Source organism: Amblyraja radiata, chromosome 12, assembly GCF_010909765.2.
Source record: "Amblyraja radiata isolate CabotCenter1 chromosome 12, sAmbRad1.1.pri, whole genome shotgun sequence".
NCBI classification, from domain to species: Eukaryota; Metazoa; Chordata; class Chondrichthyes; order Rajiformes; family Rajidae; genus Amblyraja; species Amblyraja radiata.
Window position 1 is genome coordinate 18,983,429 of NC_045967.1, and position 25,215 is coordinate 19,008,643.

Consider the following 25,215-nt stretch of genomic DNA (forward strand, 5'->3'; position numbering starts at 1 on the left):
CCCATCACTGCATCTTCTACCAAAACAAAGTGCGGTTCAAAGAAACTCGACTAACTCAACCAAACTAACAGTTGGCTGTGGTTTAATTAATATTCCAGGTTGCAGTCTATGGTTTTATTTTGCAATGGTAATTGTAAAACGCGAACGACTTAATTATTGACACTTCGTTCTGGATTTCTGAGTTTACCTCTGATGTCTGATCCGCAATTCCGTGTCCCTCGCCATCTTCCAGTCCCGCCTCAAGACCCATCTCTTCACCTCTGCCTATCCTTAGCCCCACGTCCCCCTCCCTTTTCATCTGTGCATTAATTGCCTCGTATTGTGTTTTGAATTGAATTCTGTCTTTACTTTGTGTACTAGTCATGTCTCTACCATTTATTTCATTCCCCTTACATGTTTTTCCTCTACCTGCTAAATTTTTGTAAGGTGTCCTTGAGACTCTTGAAAGGCGCCCATAAATAAAATTTATTATTATTATTATTATTATTATTATTATTATGAAACTATACGGTTGAGTTGAGAGTCGATGGGTGGTGTTATGTACGTGTAGATGCTGCCGGGGGTCATCTTGTGCTTTAAGAAGGGTTAATATCGTTCACCCATTACTTTCAGTCCTTCTCTTATGGATTTAATATTTTAAATTTCCAATTTGTGTTCTGGCCATATCTGTGAATTTTGCGTAAATCAACATAGGAACAAGATTTCAACTTTTAATAGGAAGTTCATGAAATTATCAATCTTCTCATTGACGGCTAAGGTATATCAATGTCCATTCTCACACAATCAGGTGGAATAGTTACTCAAAACAAGTGAAATCATTTGGCTAATTCACTTTGATAAACGAAACGATAAAGAGTAAAGTTTGAAAACCTAAACTTGGACAACATATCATTCAATGAGGGAGCAGCGCTCATTTTATTTTGTGATTTGTATTTTTGGATCAATGGTTTCCTTTGCAAAACACTCGGTGATGTTATATATTTTTATCCGTTTATTATGTTAAATCGCACACCAATCTGGTAGATTTTCATTTGCGAACAGGTGGGAGACTAGCACAAGTCTACTTGAGCTGCGCTGCTGAGATTGTTAAATGAGGAGTGGTGGAGGAGAGCGTTTCATCCCACAGCGAAGTGAACGTCAAATGAACGCCCATCTCTTCCCCGTCCGATGTTGAAACATTCAATTGTCCCAAAAGCGAAATTCTAAGCAGATCTGGAGAGCGGAGTGTCAAGTCCACGCTGTGCTCCGAGTGTGAATAGTTTTAGAATCGGCAATTGTGAAATGTCTTTTTGTAAGAGTGCAGAGTTTTTACACCGACGCTGGTGGTCTCTTCTCTCGCTGTTGTTAATTGCGAGCGGTGAAAAAAACCTTTACAACCTCCAGTTTAATGCTTCCCTACTTCGTTTTAATAAAGAGATTACATGGTGTTCATATTGTTAGATCTGAACATACTGTCTCTGTGAATTGTCGGATCGGGGAATAGTGTGGGGCCGGTGCGAGTTGAGAATGGATTCGTTTGTCCATTCTCAATTGACTAACCCGCCAAGGAAATCTTGCATCTAAACTTCCCTTCAATTAGAATTGGATCCTAAACACACTGACTCGCTCTCTCTTAAATTTGTAATTATCAGCAAGAACAAAATAAGACGCCACTAAGTTTTATTTACTTGAAAATTTGAGACAACTCTATTCCCCCCCCCCCCCTGCCCTCGGCCAGACAACATAATTTTAAGAATCCCTAATCGTTAAAGGGCTACTGAGCAGTTGGATGGAATTTAAAGATACAGCGAGGAATTTACGAATCCTTGACGATAAATTAGCGGTTTGAGAACGGAGCTGTTCCGGGTGTTTCGCGATGATGTTGGGGGCAGTTGAACAGAGCCTGGTTGATGGGGATTTTTCTAAACACGATGATACAATACGGCGGTAGTAGGGGAAGCCGCTCCTCTTCAATGGGCCCAGGAAATGGTCCTCCCTGAAGACGGAGAGGCGCAGTAAAAAAGGACAATGTTATCCACGGTCGAAGTCGGGCAGAGTGTCTATCTGTCTCACTGGAACCTACGTGGTAAGACTGGGAGAGATTAGCAGTAACAGGACACGAGTATTTTATCTTATTTACTAGTTTCTATGTTCCCTATCGGGAACAAGGGAGCTGCGGCAGTAACACAATGCGACCTCTGTCTCTCTTCCAGGGGACGAGATACCTTTTTACATGTAAAGTATTGTGTGTCCTGCATTTGAGGACCTAAGATACTCGCCGTACTAACACCAAAACGTGTGGTCATTCTTGGGAAAACAGGCTTTCCAAATGTAAAAAAAGCTTGTGGCAAGATGTAACAACGACTAGTGACAGTATTTATTAATTGAAGGTAAACATTGAGTGTTTCCTCTCTAGCTATGTATTAACGGTTATTAATGTCAACCGTGGAATGAGAGGTCCGGCAATTTAATGAGCCAGACTTGATTGTAAAATTAGAGGAAAAGGTAAAGTGGAAAATAAATCACACAAGTCTTTTTTTTAAACTGGTTTAATTCAACTGACGGGAGATTGTACACGAACTTTCAATTTAATTGTCATTAGTCTTTTTTCCTATTCCTATCTCATGGTCATTGTCGGTCACTGGCATGTTCATAGCCTGAGCCTGTGATTAAAGGGATATGTTATTCTTGGAAAGTGGAATATAATGGCTCTAAATGGCAACTTTATCAAGATAGGGATGTTTCGGCGATGGCATTGCATGTAATAAAATAATCGCATCCTGCGCCTGTGCTGGGGTTCGCGGGCGCGGCCGAGCGGAGTCTCACTGGTGGAAAATAGTGTCTGCAACAGGTCCGTTCAATGTGACATTTATGGTGGAAAGCGGGATGAATATTTGTAGTTCAGAACGATTTAGCCCAGTCTTGTTCCTGTCACACTGCGGTGATACTCGATTGATGGCTCAATTTTAAGTGTAATAAACATGTACGGGAATTCGTTCTCTCTTGTTTTGGGGCGATAATCCATGTCGCGGAGTCGGGGCAAGACATCGCTATCAAATACTGCAAGGTCTGGTGTATCGTCCACTCCTTGCACGGGTTATCGGCAGTCGAGTTATGGTGTAACCGTAACGAAAGCGCCCCTGGTTTAACTCTATTCATCATCCCTTCAAATATCCGGTGCTGTTTTTCATATTGCTCACTTTTGTTTTCATAAATTGTCTGAGGGTCGGGTAATTAGTATTTTTCGGTGTCGCGCCGGGAGGTGGCCTCTGCATCTCTTGTGTAACGCGGCGTTTTTAACCTACGCTACAGAGACTGGGGGTAACAGCAGGCGGCGGCAGAGACTCGCTCAGGGACAGTTCCAACTGAGGCAGTTTAAGGAGATACATGACCCCTTCATAACCTGATTAGATCGAGCTAAACCCAAGCAGGGGAAATCGGTGATGCTTTACACAAAACCGGCGCGGTAGAGGGCTACAAAACGAAGCAACGCTCTAATTAGAATTATAGAAAAATAGGTGCAGGAGTAGGCCATTCGGCCCTTCGAGCCCGCACCGCCATTCAATATGATCATGGCTGATCATCTAAATTCAGTACCCCGTTCCTGCTTTTTCCCCATATCCCTTGATTTGCAAAAACAAATGTGTTAAGACTTTTTTTGGAGTTTTTAATTGGCCCACGTAGGCAAAGGTTTAGAAGAGAGTTATGGGATAGAGTACACGGAGTAGACTACTTACGTACAATTTGCTAATCGGTGATGCGCTTAGATATGGGAATACTTTACTGGACTGTCGGTAAGAAAATAATTTCACTGTGGGTTTGCACTTTGCACATATGACAATAACAGCACATTTGAAATAGGCATCTTGGTCTGCATTTACGAGAGGGGCCGAAGGGCCTGTTTCCGCCCTGCATGATTCATTAATTAGCCATAGATCGGTGCATAAAGTTTTTATCACAGTTAGACAATGTCTGGAGAGTGCCTTGATGCGTATACTGTGTGGTAGGATTCATCTCAGTACTGTACATTAATTCTCGACTGGAACGACCGCGACGGGCCGAATGGCGGTCTCCTGCGTCATGGTCGACAAACTATTTGTAGCTGCTCTGATTTACGTTCTTTAGATTGTGCAGCGTGGTGCTGGCAGCTCGTTACCCGGCGACAGTCACAGCTGCTATTCATCATATACCCGGACACGTCCCATCCCGCCCGCCGCGGTAAGCACTCGTTTTGCAAACTTCCCTGTTCTGCTTTTAATCTCTCGCCGGTTGCGGAAATAACTAACTTCCAAAGACCGCAAGCAACTCGATTGCATGCTCTCTTCGAGGATTATACACCCCTTTACCGAGCAATAATTTAAGATACATGTTTATTCATGCACTTTGTTAAGTAATTCCAAACTTAAACGACAAGTCGTCCCAATATATTTCTATACTACATGTAGAAACAAAGAACTACAGGTGCTGGTTTATACCAAAAATAGACACAAAGTTGTGGAGTATCTCAGCGGTTCAGGAAGCATCTCTGGAGAAAAGGAATAGGTGACGTTTCGGGTCGTGACTCTCCTGAATGATCTATTTCTATACTTCAACCGGGTGGAATGTAGGAGTTTAGAAATGTTTTCATTTTTTACTTGTAAAAGTTGTATGAAAGTTGTGTTTATAATTATACATTGAACAATTATTTGCTAATAGGTGCATTGGTCGTGCATCAGTTGGACGGGGGGTGAACTGAATGTTGGTTTGGTGCATTTTTAATTGGCCAGATTTTTTTTTTACATGAGGAGGAGGTTCCGGCATGTCAGCAGGTTCACGGCCTTCCCGCAGCGCTGGGCTCTCGGCGAGCTCCGGCTTCGCCCTCAGCCGGCCCTCTCTCTGGGTCGGTCGGGCTCCCTCCAGCAGTGACGCGGCGATGCCGTTGCCAAGGCTCCCAAACAATCTCCAATGGAGAAACTAACCCGCAGAGAGTTGATTGGCACGTGGTAGATCTGCTTATAAATTCCCCCTCCCCATAACCCCCCCCCCTCATATGCCCCTCATCATAGCCCCCTCCTCATACCCCCTCACCATAACCCCCCTGCTCATACCCCCCTCCTCCCCATATCCCCCTCCCTCCCCAAATCCACCCTCCCTCCCCAAATCCACTCCCCCCATACCCCCCTATCCCTCCCCCCTATATCTTCCCTCTCTCCCCATTTCCCCCATAACACCCGCATACCCCCCCCCCCCCCCGCCCCATATTCCAACCCCCCATATTCCAACCCCCCCCCCCCCAACCACCACCAAGGAGAGGAAGCCAGCTCCACAACACTGCACCAAAACCTGCACTCACAGCTCACACCCAGCATCCACAGTCTGGGGTGTTAGGTCAGTGGCAAGATTAAAATTACCGGCATTTAATTAAGAAGACGAATTGAATATTCTATCGTCTAAATAAGGCATCTGATTAAAAATTAATAATTTGAATCAGAAAAGAAATGAGCGCTCTGACACTAATTTCAAAACACATCAAAACAGTTGGCCACGTACAGAATCTGAACTAAATGTATTTTCAAAAATGATATATATATTACAAGATATATTTATGTATGCATATGTATGTGTGTATGTATGTATATAGAAATATATATATATGTGTGTGTGTGTGTGGCATCTTGGTTGGCATGGACAAGTGAAATCGAAGGATCTGTTTCCATGCTGTTCGACTATGCCATATATTTAATAAAGTTATGCTGCACGGAAACAGTCCCTTCGACCCAATTTAGCCGTGCTGACCAAGTTGCCCCATCTACATCTGTCCCACCTGCCGGTCCCACCACTACCCATATATATCTAAACCGTTCTATCCATGTCACTGCCAATATGTCTTTTAAATATATATTTATCTTTTTTTTTAAACCCCGTTCTGAAATCCGTAAGCACTTTTTAAAATTATTGGCAAACTGCAGGAAGAGCTGCAGCGCCTCTCCCGAATGTTGAGGCTGCTGCTTTAATGTAATATCTGATTGTACGAACAGCGATTCGCCTTCATTCGGGGCTGCTGCACTGGGTCTTAAAATCGCACCTCTTTTTCTTTGCACCCAGTGAGATGGTGCCCTCCATGTTAACTAGCAATCCATCAAGACCTGTCCCTTAGTGAGCCGCGATTGGTTGTCAGCATCTCATTTATACGCCGTCAATCTGCATCACATGGATAAGTAACTATTGACTCCGAACGGCAGGACAAGTTTGGCAGAAGAGTTCGCGGCAGTTTGCGTGAACGCTGTGCCTTTTGCGTTGGTGGAGTTGCCTCGGGGATTGTTTGTGTGCTTCCTGTTTTTTTTTGTTACCTTTTCCGTTTCTAGCTTGTTGGGCTGAATGTATGGGATGATGGAAGCCGAGCTGAAGCCGGTTGGGCCCCAGTCCAACGCGGGGACAGTCGGCAACTCGGCGCCGGGAAGCACGGGCAAGAGCGGCAACAACAACCCGGACCGGGTGAAGAGACCCATGAACGCTTTCATGGTCTGGTCGCGGGGCCAACGCCGAAAAATGGCCCAAGAAAACCCTAAAATGCACAACTCCGAGATCAGCAAGAGGCTTGGTGCGGACTGGAAACTTCTGTCGGACTCGGAGAAGCGGCCGTTCATCGACGAGGCGAAACGCCTGCGAGCTTTACACATGAAGGAACACCCGGATTACAAATACCGGCCCAGGCGCAAAACCAAAACCCTGATGAAGAAAGACAAGTACTCTCTGCCCAGCGGCATCCTGAGCCCGGGTTCTGTCCCGATCAACAGCGGCGTGGGGGTGAGTCAGAGAATAGACAGTTACCCCCACATGAACGGTTGGGCCAACGGGACTTACCCACTGATGCAAGACCAGTTGACATACTCGCAACACCCGGGCATGAGCAGTCCGCAGTTACAGCAGATGCATCGTTACGAGATGGCGAGTCTTCAGTACAGTCCCATGATGTCTACCGCTCAGAGTTACATGAACGCGGCGACCACCTACAGTATGTCCCCAGTCTACGGTCAACAAAGTACCCCGGGCATGGCCCTCGGTTCCATGAGCTCCATGGTGAAGACTGAACCCACCACACCTCCGCCGCTAACGTCCCACTCTCGGGGGGCTTGCCTGGGCGACCTGCGGGATATGATCAGCATGTATCTCCCACCCGGAGGAGAAGGGGACCCTTCTTCCCAGAACAGCAGACTTCACAGTGTCCACCAGCACTATCAGAGTGCGGCGATAGCGGGCACAGGGGTCAATGGAACAGTTCCTCTAACCCATATCTAACAGCAATTAAACCACCAGAACAAATCGCCATCTCCACTAACTTTTGGCATTCGAGCAAAATAAAAAGGAGAGAGCAAATAATTTGATCACGCTTGCCCATCAGACTGAATTTGTGTGTGTGTGTGTGTGTGTGTGAGCGATACCTTGGAGATGATCTCCGCAACGTATAACTTGTTAAAAATCATCATCAACAACAACAACATTGGTTTCTAAATGCTGAAGTTGATCACTTTTCGCGCCAGTTGGGACAATCATCTGTTCTGCATGAACGAGGCTCCCTTTTTAGATGCCAAGTTTTATGTGAAAAAGAAGAGGCCTTCCCGAAACTTTCGATGGCTTCAAATATTAACTGTAACATCCAGAGGAAACCTTTTTTGGAATTGTCTAATTTGTGTACATGTAAATAACTGTTCAATAATGTGACACCAGACTTGGTTTCAGAATTATATCTTGTAGGGTTTGTGTTTTAACCTCCTCGCCTTCCCCTTCCCCACTCCCTTCGTTTTTAGCTTTTTGAACGACTGCGGGGTCGCAACGCAAGTTTTAATTTATAGTATCTTTTTGTTTACACTACTTGATGCTTGTGAACATTTTAAACCTCTATCTGGACCCTCCGACCCTGTCGTCTCTGGATTTGTGAATTTATGGGTGGAGCGTTCTACCATATTGGTTGAGTAACTATATTGAACAAGCAGATATACTAGTTTACTAATAAGGCTTCTTGTGTTTTTAAACTCTGGCTCCTGGTCCTGAAATGAGGATGAATAAATTTTTACAAAAATCACACGACCCAAATGTTTTGCGGTTCCTATTCAAAGTAGGACTGTCGGTGAGTCTTTGCCACGATTAACTGTTTATATTAATCTAGAGGGATCTTTTGAAACGCATTAAATGTTTCCTGGTTATAACTTGAATTACTCGAGGGCTGGAGTTATAATTGAATTGGTGCTATTTCTTCAGGTGTAGTACTACGGGCCTCTAAAACATTTCCCTTTGAAACGTGTTTGCCAAAGAACCTGTTGGTTTTTTTTGGAGAAGTCACAATGGGAGATTTGTTTGCGTTTGATCGGGCGATTCTCACTCTCCGTAACTAGCTGATAATGAGCACTAACAATCTCCAAAAATCGCTTAAAGTTTCCCTCGTTACTTGGGCTGCGATCAATAAAAGGTTCGAGCGGTTTGCACGATAATTTTGATGAGATAGGCAGGTTGTCCCTGATTAGACCCGAGTTACAGCTGGCTGGCGGTGTGACTAGGAAGGCACAGTTTTTAATGCGTTACCCACACCCTTCCAAAACAAACCTAGCCGCGACACTGGGGGCAAAACTCAGTCCAACAAGTGTTTCACGAGCCGGGCTTTTATTGGCGTAATTTAACACTTTCTGGGAGAATATTTGTGAGTGTTGTGAACACTTCCCCAGAGATAGAGCTGGGTGATTTAAGAGAGGGAGCGTTTTATAAAGAGCGCACCGTCCTCGTGGGATTTAATTTTTTTTTTAATCTATAAACCCCGGGCACTGGTTAGCAGTGATTTCCCCTGTGCTTTTCTTCCCCTCCTTTTTGCCTGGGTATGCTGCCATTCTGCCTCTTAAAACGCTCGGTTACAGTCTCCAATTTTCCTCAGCTGTCGGTGTTATATTGAACCATGAGAGAGAGAGAGAGAGAGAGAAATCTGATAATTTTACATGTAAAGCCCGAAAATACACTTGCCCGCGGCATTGGTTACCCAACCAGTATCGTGCAAGCAATCGCTGTCCGCCACAAGTGACCACAGTAAACTGCGCAGAGAACAGGTTGCCTATAGTTTCTGACCACTTGTAACGTGTAAAAATGAAGACAAACTCGTGACATTAATACAGGATTTATACTGAGTTTTGAGATTGGTGTCGGATGATATTAAGGACTCTTATTAACCCCTGAAGTTTTATTTTTTTAACGAACAAAACTTTTCATCTTCCAGTCCACTTTATTTGAAGATAGTTTTTTTTTAAATAAACTGTACCCACCACGCTTAAAGCAAGGAGAGGAAGGTGTCGTTTGCAATTTTGGGTCACCTGCGCAGAAATGTACTATGGTCGGCTCGATTGCCCTCGGCCGACTGCTCATCGGTCTAAATTTATTGCCCCAGATTGGGTTGGAAATTGTGTGGTTTATTCTCTGGAGGTTGCAACTCTTTGCTAGCCGCGCTCAGGAGCAGGTGCTTTTGAACGACTTCTGCAAGTGTGGGCAAACTCGTTCGCTTAGCCGCGATTGAAGAGTGAATTAATTGTGAGGCCAGAATTTGTAGAGCAGTGTAGGGCGAGCTTTGCCTCGGTCAGAGGCAGCGGAAAAGTTTTCCCCCCGTGAAATACGTAAACCTCTAACTCTACAAGTACTGAGGTGAAGGCGGAGGGTGGACCGTGTAGGTTAGTCGGCTTCATTTAAAATCTTTAAATCTCTTTCATTTAAAGAAAAAAAAATAGCATGGACGCGGAATGGCCGTTTAAAGGTGATCTGAAGTTGAGTAATTTGAAGATTTAACAACTAATAATTGCAATCCCAGCCGCTGGTTTTTCCATTAGGTTGTCTATTTCATAACCATCCCAGATTTGAAAATACTATCTCTCAAACTGCAGCGAGACGCCAACGGCGTTTCCGAAGTGACTTCTTAAATAAAGTGGATGTACGGCAAATGAGTCGCTGTAGTTTTGGTGAATGATCCTGGCCTGAATGGTCGGCGATTTGTTTTGTCATGCATCTTATAATTCTCATTTTGTCTTGGGATGGGAGGACAGTATTGTCTTGGGATGGGAGGACAGTATTTTTACGTGTGGATGTTAGAAACACGTTAAATATGGCAAACGTTTAAGCTTTAAACGTCTTCACGCTTGAAGACATTGTTGAAATTTAAAAAGTTTACGTCTCAACTTTCTTCGCTAAATTATCCAATCATCGTTAGATATGTGATGTTGCAGCACCGGGAATTATCTGAGCAAATTCTTTAAGACCAGTAACAAATTATTTTGTCCCTCCATCCCCGTGACTTCTGCCTGCTGTAATTAAAAGCATCTGACTATTCAATTGGAAGCCGACCTTGTCCAAAATCATTCGGGGACCCTATTAGAGACGAGTACAATGTGACATTTTTCAGTGGTTTGGATCAATGAATGCCAATGATAGAACCAATGATTAGGCCAAAGGCTTTTGGTGAGAAGTTTTTATTTTAAGAATGGGACTCCAGAATGTAAAAGTTCGCTGTATGAATGTAGCTGCGATCATCGCTGTATTTGTAAAACGCCGTATCTTCCACAAATCCTCCATCTGCCAGTGTTTATTAACTCACGCGTGTAATTCCGTTTCAGATTTCGGGTGTAGTTAGGGGGAGATCGAACATTTTCTAGTTGCATTGCTCCTTGCTTAATCGAATGAAAACCGGGCGAGTTTGCACAGCGCGTTTTTCGTTTAGTTTACTTTAGACTTTCCCCTCATTGAGCACCATAGGTTGCCGGAGAGCTGGGACTGTTCGGAAGCAGTTTCCCAAACCGCGGGTCCGGTTACTGATTCGCACACATTCTTCCGGGGGGCAAACCCATTGGAAATGGGGCTCGCGTTGTTATAGCGAACTTAGTTACCCCCTCCTCCCCCCTCCAAATCCTATTCGTTAATTGACCCTGAGGCAGGTTGACCCCGGGGGCATCTGTGTTGGCGGATACAACTATAAACAGCTAGCCAAGACATCTAACGCGGCACAACGCCTCTTGCACCTTGTTTCACATGTTCAGTTCCTGGGCTTTCGACCTTCCAAAACACCTCAATGCGACACTGCCCCACACAGAGCTGGCGAATCCCCTTGAGACCATTAAGGACGCAAAAGGCCCAAAGAAAGGAAATTATTTCCCCCCACTCTGAATCCAGTTAACCAGGTACCCGTCTGACTCGAGCGAAGACCTTGTCCGTGATCCAATAAGTCTTTGCTCCAATTTAAATTTGGGTTTACTTGGAACCCTTTACATTGAGTAGAGCCGCGGCCATTCCCCTGGTGCCCGTGCTCTCCCGGGGCAGGAATCGAACTCGAGCGAAACGGGGCTATGGACCTCCTCGACTGCTCCTGCAGACGGAAACTGAGGGAACAAGTGCTTCTTAATAATATCTGTCGCCTCCAAAGGACTTTTGTCTTTCCAAATTAAAAAAAATCCTCCCCTGCATTAAAGTAAGATGTCGGCGGTGTTTTAACTGGACTCTTGGTAATCGGTATTGCGAATTTTCCGGTGTGGGCGCATCCGCGACGATTTTGTTTTGGAGGGAGAAGAGGGGTTGGGTATTAGAATCTCTCCCTCTCCCTCCCCCTCTTCCCATCTCCCCCTTAAACCATATCCGCAAGTCGAAAACACATTCAAAATTTGGGACTGAGAAATCTTTGAAATTTCTGAATTCAGAGAAGTGCAACGAAATTTGCGTTTCTTGTAATCCAACGCTAATTGCAATCCGGGACATTTAACACGACATCCAGGCTTTTGCAAGAATTTCCAAACATTGGTACGCGCAACATCTAGTCCAAATCTTCGTCGCATATCCGCTCCTAAATCTCCCCAAATTGCGCGCAGTTATCGAATTTCGATTCTTTTTTTTTGTACAAATCGCGCCCGTTAATTGGCGGCAAATTACACAACAGCTGCCCGCGTAACCATTTTCAAATGATAAAATCTGAAAATAAGTTGGTGGGCAAAGTGCACGGTTTTAAGTTGTTTGAAGAAGTGACATTTGTTGTGGTACAACTTTCATTGACCACGCTTGGGTCTTGGAAATAATAGTGATAGTGAAATATCTCGGTGCCTCTGGGCTTGGTTCTATAGATGTATTCAACGCCGGCCTATGATCTTGTTAGGCATCTATGTGTTTGAGCCAAAAACACTACGTGAGCGTGTTTGCGGGAAAGTTCGTTGCAAGTGTTCTCTCGATTAAAGCAATCGTCCCGACTGATTAGCGATGAACGTAACTCTGTCTAATTCAGATAATCCCGCTAACTCTCCGTTCTGTTAAACTTGCATTTCCATTTCTGTTTGAAACATATTCCATTGGGGGAAAGGAAGACACCTCGTCAAGAAGTATTGTTATATCTTAATTTAACATTTAAGAGAAAACTCCAAATATCAGTAATTACGCAATAATACTTAAATTGGATGAAACCTTTTATCTTTCGTCTAACAAATGACCGACAGATTGTGCGACCGTTCTGAATATTATGAGGTTAATTTTGGTTCTGAGAAAGAGTCTCGACCCGAAACGTCTCTCATTCATTTTCTCCAGAGATGCTGCATGGCCCGCTGAGTTATTCTAGCTTTTTGTGTTCATTTGAGGTTAACTTTGGTTCGTTGGCTACAATGGGGTTAGGAATTCAGCGTGGTCCTCCAACAGCCTATACAAATGCAGAATTTAACAGTAAATCCAATGCCCAGAATTGGCAACTATAACTATTTCTCAAAGTCTTTTGCTCCGATTATTTTGTCTCTCGATTTGCAGGGTACGATAAAGGTTGTCAATGTGACTCCCGGGAAGAAATCGCCGGATCAAGAGGTGGATTCAAACACTGATAGTTGACGGAAATGCCGGCGGTGGAAATTGCAAGTCGTGGTATCTCGACCTTGTCACAAATTATTGGGTAGTTCACACATTAATAAAGCCTGCGTTTACCCAGGCTATTGCTTCCAATGGAATTCTAGTGCCTTGGAGTTCTCTAACGTTCTGTTGTTCATATAAATGTAGTCAAAGTGCGCACAAGCTGCGGAAGATAGTCATGAATCGCTGGATAATTTTTCTTTAACGATGCAACTTTCAAATTAAGTGCAAATAACTCGGGTTCCAACATTCAGTACATCGTTATAGCAGCGTGGTCTGATGAGAGGTCGGTCCTTAATTGGGTGGGATGAGTTGAACAAACCGTCTAATGTTAGAATTGAAAACCATTCTCCATCTCCCCTTCCTGAATTAAAATATGGGTTCAGTATTCAGTGCTGTTCACATTGTTATAGAAAATGTGTTGTTCAGCTGGAAGGAGTGTAGGCAAATATTCAGGAGGATGTTGCCAGGACTCGAGGGCCTGAGCTATCGGGTCGAGCAGGCTATGACTTTATTCCTTGTAGCGGAAGAGGCCGAGAGGTGATCTTATAACAGGTGTATACAACCATGAGGGGAAGGGATAGGATGAATGCAGAGTCGTTTTTCCCCCAGAGTATGTGAATCAAGAACTAGAGGGCATAGGTTTATGGTGAGGGGGAAAATGTTTAATAGGAACCTGATGGGAAATTATTTTACACACAGGGTGATGGCTATATGGAATGAGCTGCCAGACCAGGTAGTCGAGGCAGATACAATAACAACATTTAAAATACATTTGGACAGGTACATGGATAGAAAAGATTTAGAAGTATGTAAGCCAAGTGTGAGCAAATGGGAATAGCTTAGGTGGAACATCTTGGTCGGCATGGACGAGTTGGGCCGAAGAGCCTCGACATTTCAAGCGTGCCCTCTTAAATTAAAGCTAAATAAATAACGAAGGAGCCAACAGTAAATTGTCAAGATGAAGGCAAATAAAATGAGATCTAATTCCTGATAGATTCTGTGAAATCCGATACAATGACCAGACAGAGCCGTGACACACCATACAGTAAACATGAGAACTGCCGGAGTGGTTTCACTGCTTTGTTAGATATTTTATTTGTGTTTTCATATCTTCGCCTCGTCCAGGGGGGAAACAGAGTGGTAGTCTGGAATGTTCTGTGCACTAATCGACAGGCCGCAATGCGACCGTTCATTCCGTGATCTTAACCACCTTTTGCCGGTGTTGTGTAAGACTTGAGGAACAGCAGACTCTGGAAACTTGAACAAAGTAGCACAGTGCTGGAGGAACTCAACGGATCAGACAGCATCTGGGGGGGGGGGGGGGGGGGGGGGGGGGGGGGATGGGGATATCACCGTTGGAGATGGTTTAATGGGAGCAATTAATTGAGGGGAGGGAGACATTGGGAGGATTTAAACTCCAGGACCAGGACCAGGAATAAACTAGTATCCAAACTAGATGACTAATATCTGCTGGGGAATTTATTTTTTAATACAAATCTATTGCCTTGCTATAATTATATTAGAGTCTAGAGCAAAACACGTAGTGGAGGAACTCAGCGGGTCAGGCAGCATCTGTGGAGGGAATTTGGACCGGGACCTTTCTGTAGACCGATGAAATGTTCACTGTCCATTCCTTCCACAGATGCAGCCTGATCCGCTAAATTACTCCAGCACTATTTGTTCTTATAAGTAGGGCGAGTTTTATGGGCTGCCATTACACATAAAACTGTTGGGGAGCGCAGGTTATAGATTTGAGTATAGGAGCAGGGAGGTTCTACTGCAGTTCTACAGGGTCTTGGTGAGACCACACCTGGAGTATTGCGTACAGTTTTGGTCTCCAAATCTGAGGAAGGACATTATTGCCATAGAGGGAGTGCAGAGAAGGTTCACCAGACTGATTCCTGGGATGTCAGGACTGTCTTATGAAGAAAGACTGGGTAGACTCGGCTTGTACTCGCTAAAATTTAGAAGATTGAGGGGGGATCTTATAGAAACTTACAAAATTCTTAAGGGGTTGGACAGGCTAGATGCAGGAAGATTGTTCCCGATGTTGGGGAAGTCCAGGACAAGGGGTCACAGCTTAAGGATAAAGGGGAAATCCTTTAAAACCGAGATGAGAAAAACTTTTTTCACACAGAGTGGTGAATCTCTGGAACTCTCTGCCACAGAGGGTAGTTGAGGCCAGTTCATTGGCTATATTTAAGAGGGAGTTAGATGTGGCTAAGGGGATCAGAGGGTATGGAGAGAAGGCAGGTACGGGATACTGAGTTGGATGATCAGCCATGATCATATTGAATGGCGGTGCAGGCTCGAAGGGCCGAATGGCCTACTCCTGCACCTAATTTCTATGTTTCTATCCGGTCTCTATTGGAATGTGGTTCATGACTAGGACCTTCCGACTCGGAGAAGGGAATATTTGCACTGAACCCAATCGATTGGATCCTTTGGTTTTCTACAAAACAACTTGCCATGGGCCTGAGCAAAACACGAAGAGTTAGAGGTACTTGGTAGGTCAGGCAGCATCCCTGGAGAAAGGAAAAAAAAGGGGACGTTTAAGCTCCAGAACCATTCTTCTGGCATATTTTCTCCAGAGGTGCCGCCTGATCCGATACGTTTGGTGACTATCTCTGAGATGGAAAGGTCTGGAGTCTGAAGAAGAGTCTAGTCTAAGCATTCACTCCATAGATGCTTCCTGATACAACTGAGTTACTCCAGCACTTTCTGTTTTCCCCAAGATTCCAGCATCTGCAGTTCATTTTGTCACCACCTTGAAGTGGCTCTAGCCTTCTCCACCGTGGGTGGCCTCACTGTACATTGACTATTCGGCATCTCCTCAAGGGGATGTTGAAGGCAACAAGAGAATTGCAGAGGTTATTCAACAAGGCATCAGATCTTTGCTCGCCAGCATCCACCCCTACAGATCCTGCCAGCAACTCTTTAGTAATCAAAAGGCTGATCAATACTGTTGTACTCCAGCACCACTGTGATTAAAGTCCTGGTTTGGATTTGTGTATTTATAAAACTATGAGAAACATAGATTGGGTAGATAGTCAGAACCTTTTTTCATTCTCCAGGGTAAATATGTCAAAGTTTACAGGGCATAGCTTTAAGACAAGAGGTGCAAAGTTTAAAGGAGGTGTGTGAGGCAAGTTTTTTTTTTGTTTTTTTTATACATGGGGGGGGGTGGGGGGTAGATTGGGCGCTTGGAAGGCGCAGCCAGCGGTGGTGGTGGAGGCAGATACAACAGTGGCATGTAAGAGGCTTTTAGTTAGGCACATGGATATGCAGGGAAATGGATCACATGCAGGCAGTGGAGATTAAGTTATCTTGGCATCATGTTCAGCATAGATATTGTGGGCCGAAGGGCCTGTTGTTGTGTTGTTCTATGTTAACTCTGCCCCTACCAGGTAAATCTATTTGCACCCCCTAATTCCAAAGACATCACATAGTTTGTGCACCCTATTTATCCAGAGGTGCTTCCAAGTCTTGCTCTTGCTTTGAAAACATTTCCCGCAGCTATTGTTCTTACAATGTGTTGTTGATACTCTTGCAGAAATACTTTACGTCATTCAGTTGCGTCAGTGGATGTCAGTTTCACTCCGGAGGCAAAGGTGGTGGGTTCCAGTCTCAGCTGAAGAAGAACTGAAGGACAGAATGATGGAAGAGTTGTCCTTTGGATTATATAATAACCTATATCTCCATAGACTTAGAAGTGTCCCTGGAACTGCTCATGGGTGTAGAGATGAGGGAATGCGGGGATATGGATCGCATGCAGGCAGAGTTTTATAGTGGGCTGAAGGGCCTGCTCCACTCCCCTATTACTCTAAAATTAGCTTTCAATTAACATGTCTAAGACCAAATTGATTAGCCATTTTGTCCCAAATTGGCCATTAATTTCTCTCACTAAAGGAGTAAAACTGGTGCTCACCTGCAATGGAATGACTTTGAATGTACTGAGAATTTTTCCTCTTTAATGAAAATAGAATCATGGAATGTATAGCATAGGGTAGGTTAATTGGTCCAAATACTATGAACAGGGCTGCAATAAAAGATTGTTTGCCTTGTCTCTTCCCTCAATATGTGCACAAATGTTTCCTCTTCTAAACCAATATCCAAGTCGTGGGGTGGTGGAGACAGATATGACCGGGACATTGGAGACTATTAGATAGGTGGGGAATGGAGGGATATGGATCACATGGAGGCAGAAGAGATTGGTTTAACTTGGCATCATGCTCGGCATAGATATTGTGGGCTGAAGGGCCTGTTCCTGTGCTACTCTTCTATATTCTATGAACATCTGACAATCATTTTCCTTTCTCCTGTTTCCTTTCACCGAGTGAGGTTGCCTCTCTTGGTGGACATGGTCCTGGCGATATCACAAGCCTTGCCCCACCCAGCAGCCAATCCACTTCAGACCAACAGTAATGTTCACAAAGATAGACACAAAGTGCTGGAGTAACTCAGCAGGTCAGGCAGTATCTCTGGAGAACATGGATAGGTGACGTTTCATGCTGGGAACCTTTTTCAAAGATGTTTCTAACATAATGCCCTTGTCCCACTTAGGAAACCTGAACGGAAACCTCTGGAGACTTTGCGCGCCACCCAATGTTTCCGTGCGGTTCCCAGAGGTTTTTGTCAGTCTCCCTACCTGCTTCCACTACCTGCAACCTCCGTCAACCACCTGCAACCTTCAGGAACCGCACGGAAACCTTGGTTGGGGCGCAAAGTCTCCAGAGGTTTCCGTTCAGGTTTCCTAAGTGGGACAGGAGCATTGGAATCAATGAACTGCAGATGCTGGTTGATACCAAAGATAGACACAAAGTGCTGGAGTAACACAACAGGTCAGGCAGCATCCCTGGAGAAAAAGGATGAGTGACATTTCGGGTCAGAACCCTTCTTCAGACTGAGATGTTTCTCAAGAGATGCTGCCTGGCCTGCTGAGTTACTCTAGCACTTTGTGACTATCTTTGTTTCTAATATTGTTTTAATTAATACACAAAACCAGCCAAAGCAAAAAAATAGTTTATTTCCTCCCAATTATTTACTCGGAGAAGATTAGATTTTAATTGGGACACCAGGTGTATTGGCAACTCTACCTTGTAGTCAAAGCAAGTGCACTGCAGGTAGCATTTATTACCAAGTCCACATATTATATGTCTGAACATATTGTATGGGAGGAGACAGCAATACAATGAAATGTCAATAGCAATCACCACTGGGACTGCCTTCATGTTAATAATTTAATCTAGATTAAAGAGCATTACACTGAGTTAATATTTGGACAAAATAATGAGCCTCTAAAGCAGCTGTTTAATTTAATTTGATTTAAAACAGCAGGCAAAATATATAAATACAGGATTAGCAGCGTAATCATGTTATGTACGAGCCGGTTAATTGTTTTGCTCCCATGATACGAAGGACTTCTAATTTCCTGAAATACTTTTCTTTGTTATTGATTTGTAAAGCATTGAACGTTCGAATGCAAGCAAACTTGCATTTCTTGAGCTGCCTTCATGACGACTTGAATTAAATTAACAAATTAGACAATATAATATATTTTTGAAACATCTGGTGTTTCCAGCCAATTTAGCCTAGTTTATTTAGTTTAGTTTATTGTTACGTGTGAAGACATTTCTGCAGCGGAATCGCCCATAAATATCAATATTAATCACTATTAATTGTAATAATGTAAATGAATATTGACCCCAGTAAATTCATTGATCCTTTACAAATTTATGTGTCCACTAACTATAGCAATGTTACAAAATTTTGAGATTTAAAAAATCAAGTCTGTAATTTATGCCATCAGATAAAGCATAAAAATAAGTTTAATTTGACACCTAATTCACTTTCATATCTCAAGTATTTAAAAAGTTATGGCCATTTTCATACTCGGAAATGAGCATCTTGTTCCCTATTGATTTTCTATGGACATCACAAAAAAGCTGTGATCGTGGACAGTCAAAAGCCCATAACTTTCTTAAAAATTAAGAGAACTGAATGAAATTTTCAGTTATCATAGATTGAAGCATTCTGAAACAAATATAAAATAATCTTACTTGGATGACCTGAAATTAAAGCATATAATTAGTTAGTTACCTAATTGTAGCTAATTTCAGACTTCAATTACTAGATCTAAACATCTATCCATTTCTTAATAAATGATTAACATTTTTAAATAGCCTAAATGTCCAAATAATATTCACAAATAATTCACAATAAAACATGATTTTTAAATCTCATTTACATTAATTTATAGACCAAATGGAAGGAATTTAGTGTTCAATTGCTGTAAATAAATGCCCATTTAAATCAGTTTTCCAGTGGGTCCCTGTGAATGCGCTGGTTTAGAACGTTCACATTGCGGTAGATTTGTGCCCCAAATGCCCAGAAAAATACTGCGGGATATAATGGGCCCAAAATGAGCTACTCGCAATATTAAACTTTGTATAAAGGGATCTTTAGAAGCCCTTTTTAATGTAAAAATATACAGCCCACCTTCTGCTATTTGCTTTATGAGACCCTGCGGTTGCTGGCGGTCGCGGGTTTAGAGATTGATTTTTAAACTACTATAACTATTATACGAGGCCTTTAAAACTAATAATAGCTTTTGCGACGGGGTCTTCCAGCGATTTTTCGTTAATAATTAACTAGGCTGAACATCTTCGATTTGAACAGCCTAGAGAAAATCGCGTTTTAAACCCGCCCCCCTCTAAACGGCGCCAAAATCGCGCACACCCGCAGCGACAGATTTTCAACGACGCTTCAGGTAGGCTTTGCAACATACCTACTAACTAGGGTGGCCCCAAAGTGCACCCCTGAAATAGAGAGGGTGCAGAGGAGATTTACTCGAATGATGCGTGGTTTTGGGATATTAGTTACAGGGAGAGGTTAGACGGACCTGGATTGTTATTGCTGGAACACTGGAGGTTGAGATGAGGCAAGATAGAAATACTTAGGATTATACAGTAAGAGGCATAGATAGGGTTTAGTTTTAGTTTAGATCAGTGATTCCCAACCTGGGGCCATAGAAAAAATTGGGGATTTAGGGGGCCACAGGTTCAATGAAGGGGGCCTCTTTTTTTCCGCTAATAATGTCAGGGGGGGCCACAGAAAAATTAAAGAGCCCAAGGGGGCCATGAACTAAAAAAGGTTGGGAACCACTGGTTTCGATTATTATTGTCATGTGTACGGAGGTACAATTTTGTTGTGTGCGATCCAGCCAGCCAAAAGACTATACATGATTACTATCAAGCTGTCCATCGTGCACAGACACAGGATAAAAGGTATAATGTTTCGTGCAAAATAAAGTAATGTTCCCCAGGATGAAAATATCAAATACTAGAGGCCATAGCATTAAGGTGAGAAGAGCAAAGTGCAAAGGAGATGTGCGGGGCGAGTTTTTTACCCAGAGGGTGGTGAGTACATAATTCCTCTAGGGAGGAGGCAGGCACAATAGTGGCATTTAAGGGAATTTTAGATAGACACATGGATATGCAGGAAATGGAGGGATTTGGATTATTTGCAGGCAGGTAAGAGTTGGTTCTTGGCATCATGTTTAGCACCAACATTATGGGCTGGAGGGCCTGTTCCGTGCTCTAATGTTCTCTGTTCTATACTGTATAATTTTGATTACCTGAAAACAGTGGGAGATCGTAAATTCTGCCTGATAGGTGTCACTTTAATGGATATCTGCATATTTCAATTGCATAATTTTGTTCATTTTATAGGTGCTTCAGGCAATGCTATAATTTATTGCCCATCAGTTATGGATCTTGAGGAGGTGATAGAGTCACTTCCCTGAAGCTTAGCAGTCCATGAGGTGAAGGGAATTAGACCCTATTGACTGCACAGTGGCACAGATGGTAGAGCTGCTGCCTCACAGCACCAGAGACCCAGGTTCAATCCTGACCTCAGGTGCTGTCCTACACACTAGGTACAATTTACTATTTTATTGCATGTGACTGCGTGGGTATTCTCCAGGTGCTCTGGTTTCCTCCCACATTCCAAAGATGTGCAGGTTTCTAGATGCATTGGCCTCTGTAAATTGCCCCTACTGTGTCGGGAGTGGATGAGAAAGTAGGATGACATAGAACTAGTGTGAGCAGGTGATCGATGGTTGGAATAAAGAATTGTAGTTGCTGGTTTATATCAAAGATAGACACAAAGTGCTGGAGTAACTCAGCAGGTCAGGCAGCATCTCTGGAGAACATGGGTAGGTAACATTTCAGGGCAGGACCCGATCCGAAACACAACCCGGCCTGATTTTCAGGTCTGAAGAAGAGGCCCAACCCGAAACGTCACCCATTCTTTTTCTCCAGAGATCAGCCTGACCCACTGTGACTCTAGCACTTTGTCTAAGATTAATGGCCAGTAGGGACTCGATGGGCCGAAGGGCCTGTTTCTATGCTGTATCTCTAACCTAAAGCAAATCCCGAGAGAATTAATGAAAGGTAATGCACTGCAAGTCAGGTTGGTGTGTGACTTGTAGGAATACCTGTAGGTGGTGTTGTTCTCATGTACCAGCGGCCTTTGTCCATGCCAGTGGCTGAACTCATTGGTATGGGAAGTCTAACTGAAATATTATCAATAGGGTGGCTGCACAGTGGCGCAGCAGTAGAGTTGCTGCCTTACAGCGACAGAGACCCGGGTTTGATCCTGGCTACGGGTGCTGTCTTTATGGAGTTTGTACGTTCTCACTGTGACCATGTGGGTTTTCTCCGGGTGCTCCGGTTTCCTTCCTCACTCCAAAGACATTCAAGTTTGATGGTTAATTGATTTTGATAATATTGTAAATTGTACCTAGTGTGTAGGATAGTGCTAGAATACAGAGATCACTGGTCGGCGCAGACTGGGTGGGCTGAAGGGCGTGTTTCCGTTCTGTATCTCTAATGTTTACAGATTGCTTACTTTGTATCATATGTTGTTCACACTTTCATTTCCGTGGCTAGCACCATTGATAAATATTCTGCTACAGAATCATTTGTTTTTTTAGTTTGGTTTAGAGATACAGCTTGGAAACGGGCCATTCTGCCCAGCAGGTCCATGCCAACCAGCGTTCACCTGTACACTAGTACTATCCTACACACTAGGGGCAATTTACAGAAGCCAATTGACCTAGAAACCCACACGACTTTGGAGTGTAGGAGGAGACCGGAGCACCTGTAGAAAACCCACGTGGTCAGAGGGAGAACGTACCAACTCTGTACAGACATCACCCATCGTCAGGATCGAACCTGGTTCTCTAGATTTGTAAGGCAACAACTCTAACACTGCGCCACTGATTCAGATCAGTTTCTGGTCAACTGCAAGACCCCAGAGTGTTGATAAAGGGAGAGCCATTGTTAGCAATGCAACACTGAGAGAATAGATAGATAATCATTTGGCCTGTTTCACCAATACTGACGATCTAGTACCAATCTTTACTTATCCCATTTGTCAGCACTTGGTCTATAAGCTGTCTACATGGTTTAGTTGAGAGATACACCATAGAACAGAGGCCCTTTGGCCCATCATGTCCATGCCAACCACCGATCACCGGTTCACACTAGTTCAATGTTATCCCACTTTACTCATCCACTCCCTGCACACTCAGGGCAATGTTACCGCGGTCAATTAACTTATGATCCCACGAGTCTTTGGGATGTGGGAGGAAACCCATGAACCCAGTTCTCTGGTGCAGTAAGGCAGCAACTCTACCAGTTGCACCATTGTGCCACCCATGTCAAGGACTTTGTTGCACACAGATATGGAATATTTTATTTCTAAGGAGATGCAGTCATTAGCAAATGCCCCCAATGACCAGGAAGGAAAATATGGTTATTGATTTAGCAGCTAAAGGTTGTGGCTCTAGTTCACAACTTTAAAGAACTCCGATAGTATGTCCAAAGAAGGATCCTGACTTGCAATGTTACCTGGTGCCGATAATTGACCTCCAACAATGAAAAGTGGCCTCCTTTGGTGTTGGATTCAACTTCAGTGGGAGAACATTTCCCCCTTAATTCCCATTGATGTTGGCAGAGCCAGCAGTAGCATGATGGGCCAAATGCTAATAAGGTCATAAGGAATAGGTGTAGACTTAGGCCACTCGGCCTTTCAAGTCTACTCTGCCATTCAATCATGGCTGATCTATCTCTCCCTCCTATCTCTTGTGTTGTTGAGATTTTATGATCTGTATCTAGAGTTCATCCCCTTCAATTAATAGCACTCAAAACTCACTCGCAACGTAACTTGACTAGCAATTTAAGTCTTGAAGCAGGAGAATGGGATTGATAAAATTGAGGGCAGCATGAAGCTAATGGGCTGAATTGTCTCTTTTTATGTCGGATGGATATATGAGAAATATGCTACTAAACTCGTGTCAGTGCAAGCTCTTTACCTTGGAGGTCATTTGACAGAAAAAATCATCTTATTTTGATTGTGACAATACTCTACAGAACTGCAGAGTGAATAGGAACAGGAAGAGGTTATAATCCATCTATTGGATTTAACATCAGCATTGTTTTTGTACATTTGATCCAGTTTCTCGATACCTTTGTATGGCAAAACAAAAAGATTTGCCTCGGTCTTGTAAACTAATTGACTAACGGCATCCATAGTTCCAAGTGGGAGTTCTTCTGAAGAGTTCTACTTGGTTCTGTGTGGGGAAAAAGCACTAATGCTAGAAACCTCGTTAAAAAAAGAGAGAAAATGGTAGAAGTCTTGAAGATACACAAAATTGCTGGGGAAACTCAGCGGGTGCAGCAGCATCGAAGTCTTGAAGAGGTCATTTGGTTTGTGTGACAAGGAAAAGTAGCATCAAGTTACAGGCGTGACTTCATTGCGACTTAGTCTGAATGAAAATTTAAAACTGATTGCCTAATCTTGTTTCAGATGCTGACTGACCTGCTACTTGTTCCAACATTCCCCACCTTTATTTATAGCTCCCCTGTCAATTTGCCAAGTGATCTTTCATATGTAATTTTTCCAGAGCTCTTCTATGCATCATAAGTTCAAAATAATTAATGTTTCCCCTCTAATCACATGTGTAATCTGCAAATTTTCTAAACAGCGCTAATGAAGTTTAAGGAATTGTTTATTCAAAGTAATGCATTGGTTTAGATTTTAGTTTAGAGATACAGCGTGGAAACGGACTCTTCGGCCCACCGGGTCCACGCCAACCAGCGATCAACCCATACATTAACACTATCCTGCACACAAGGGACATTACCAAAACCTGTAGGTCTTTGGAATGTGGGAGAAAACCAGAACACCTGTAGAAAACCCTTGCGTTCACAGGGAGAACGTACAAACTCAGTACTGACGTCACCCAGGATCGAACCTGGGTCTCAGGTTGTAAGGCAGTAGCTCTATTGCCCACTTATCAAACCTTCAGTTCTGTTCCTCTGGAAAGGTATCTGCACCAGGGATCACTTCAAGCTTGTACTATATCACCCCCCTCCCCCTCTAACTTATTCAACACCAGCTTGCATTTATGTAGCACCTTTCATCCCAGGATAAATCCTTCAACAGATTCCCCACATGAGCAAGTTCAAATGAAATTAGATGTCAAAGCACATGGAATATTTGGACAAGAAACTACAAGCTTTGTTTTACAGATTGGCTTGAAGGTGGAAAGGGAGGGACTTCCATTTGGGGAGGGACTTCCAAGGTTTAATATCTTAGCAGCTGAAGACACGAAAACAAGGAAAAGCATTTAGCATCATGAAGCAATAAGAAGCAAGTCTTGAGGTACAGGTGAGGTTCTGAATGTTATTGGGGTTTGTGGAGGTTCTAAAGATGGAAGGAGGAACGTGAATGTGCAGCGATTTGAAAACGAGAATGGAAATGTTCAAAGTATGTCAGTGTTGGCCTTAGGCCAAGTCTTTAACAGAAGGCTGATGAATAGATTGATCCTATTACAAGTTACGTAATTGCATCAATGTTTAGGATAATGTTAATGTTGGAAGAATACTGAACATGATGGACATGGCTCAAAATTTCAACAGCAGATTGGTTGAGAAGCCCCTAAACCAAAATTTACCTTTATCACCTTCCATTTTAGATTAATTTAGAGATACAACATGGAAATAGGCCTTTCACCCCAACCAGTCCGCATCGACCAGCAATCACACGAAAACTACTTCTATCCAACACGCTGGGGACAAGTTACAGAGCCAATCAACCTACAAACCTGCACGTCTTTGGGATGTGGGCGGAAACCGGAGCTCTCGGAAAAACCCACAATGTCATAGGGAGAAACTCCACACAGACAGCAATAGATGTCAGGATCGAACCCAGATCTCTGGCGATATAATCAGCATCTCTACCGCTGCGCCTCCCTTAACAGATTAGAAATTATTTGCTTCCTTTGAACACTTT

The 25,215-nt window shown here is 43.4% G+C and overlaps 1 protein-coding gene and 2 long non-coding RNA genes across 3 annotated transcripts in view; all 3 read left to right on the forward strand.

Moving 5' to 3' along the window:
- The first annotated feature begins 1,747 nt into the window (after positions 1 to 1,747).
- The window catches only part of LOC116978972, a 34,100-nt gene continuing 10,632 nt past the window's right edge, over positions 1,748 to 25,215 (forward strand). The window contains exon 1 of the long non-coding RNA XR_004413606.1: positions 1,748 to 2,065. This is a non-coding gene — a long non-coding RNA (uncharacterized LOC116978972). The remainder of the gene's footprint in view (positions 2,066 to 25,215) is intronic.
- On the forward strand, positions 3,652 to 12,950 carry LOC116978973. The gene is made up of 2 exons (XR_004413607.1): positions 3,652 to 3,773; positions 12,757 to 12,950. It is a non-coding gene; the product is annotated as an uncharacterized LOC116978973 (long non-coding RNA).
- Positions 6,031 to 9,706, forward strand: LOC116978971 (transcription factor Sox-3-like). The gene has a single exon (XM_033030296.1). It carries the CDS (start codon positions 6,337 to 6,339, stop codon positions 7,255 to 7,257), a length of 921 nt encoding a protein of 306 aa, XP_032886187.1. The 5' UTR covers positions 6,031 to 6,336; the 3' UTR covers positions 7,258 to 9,706.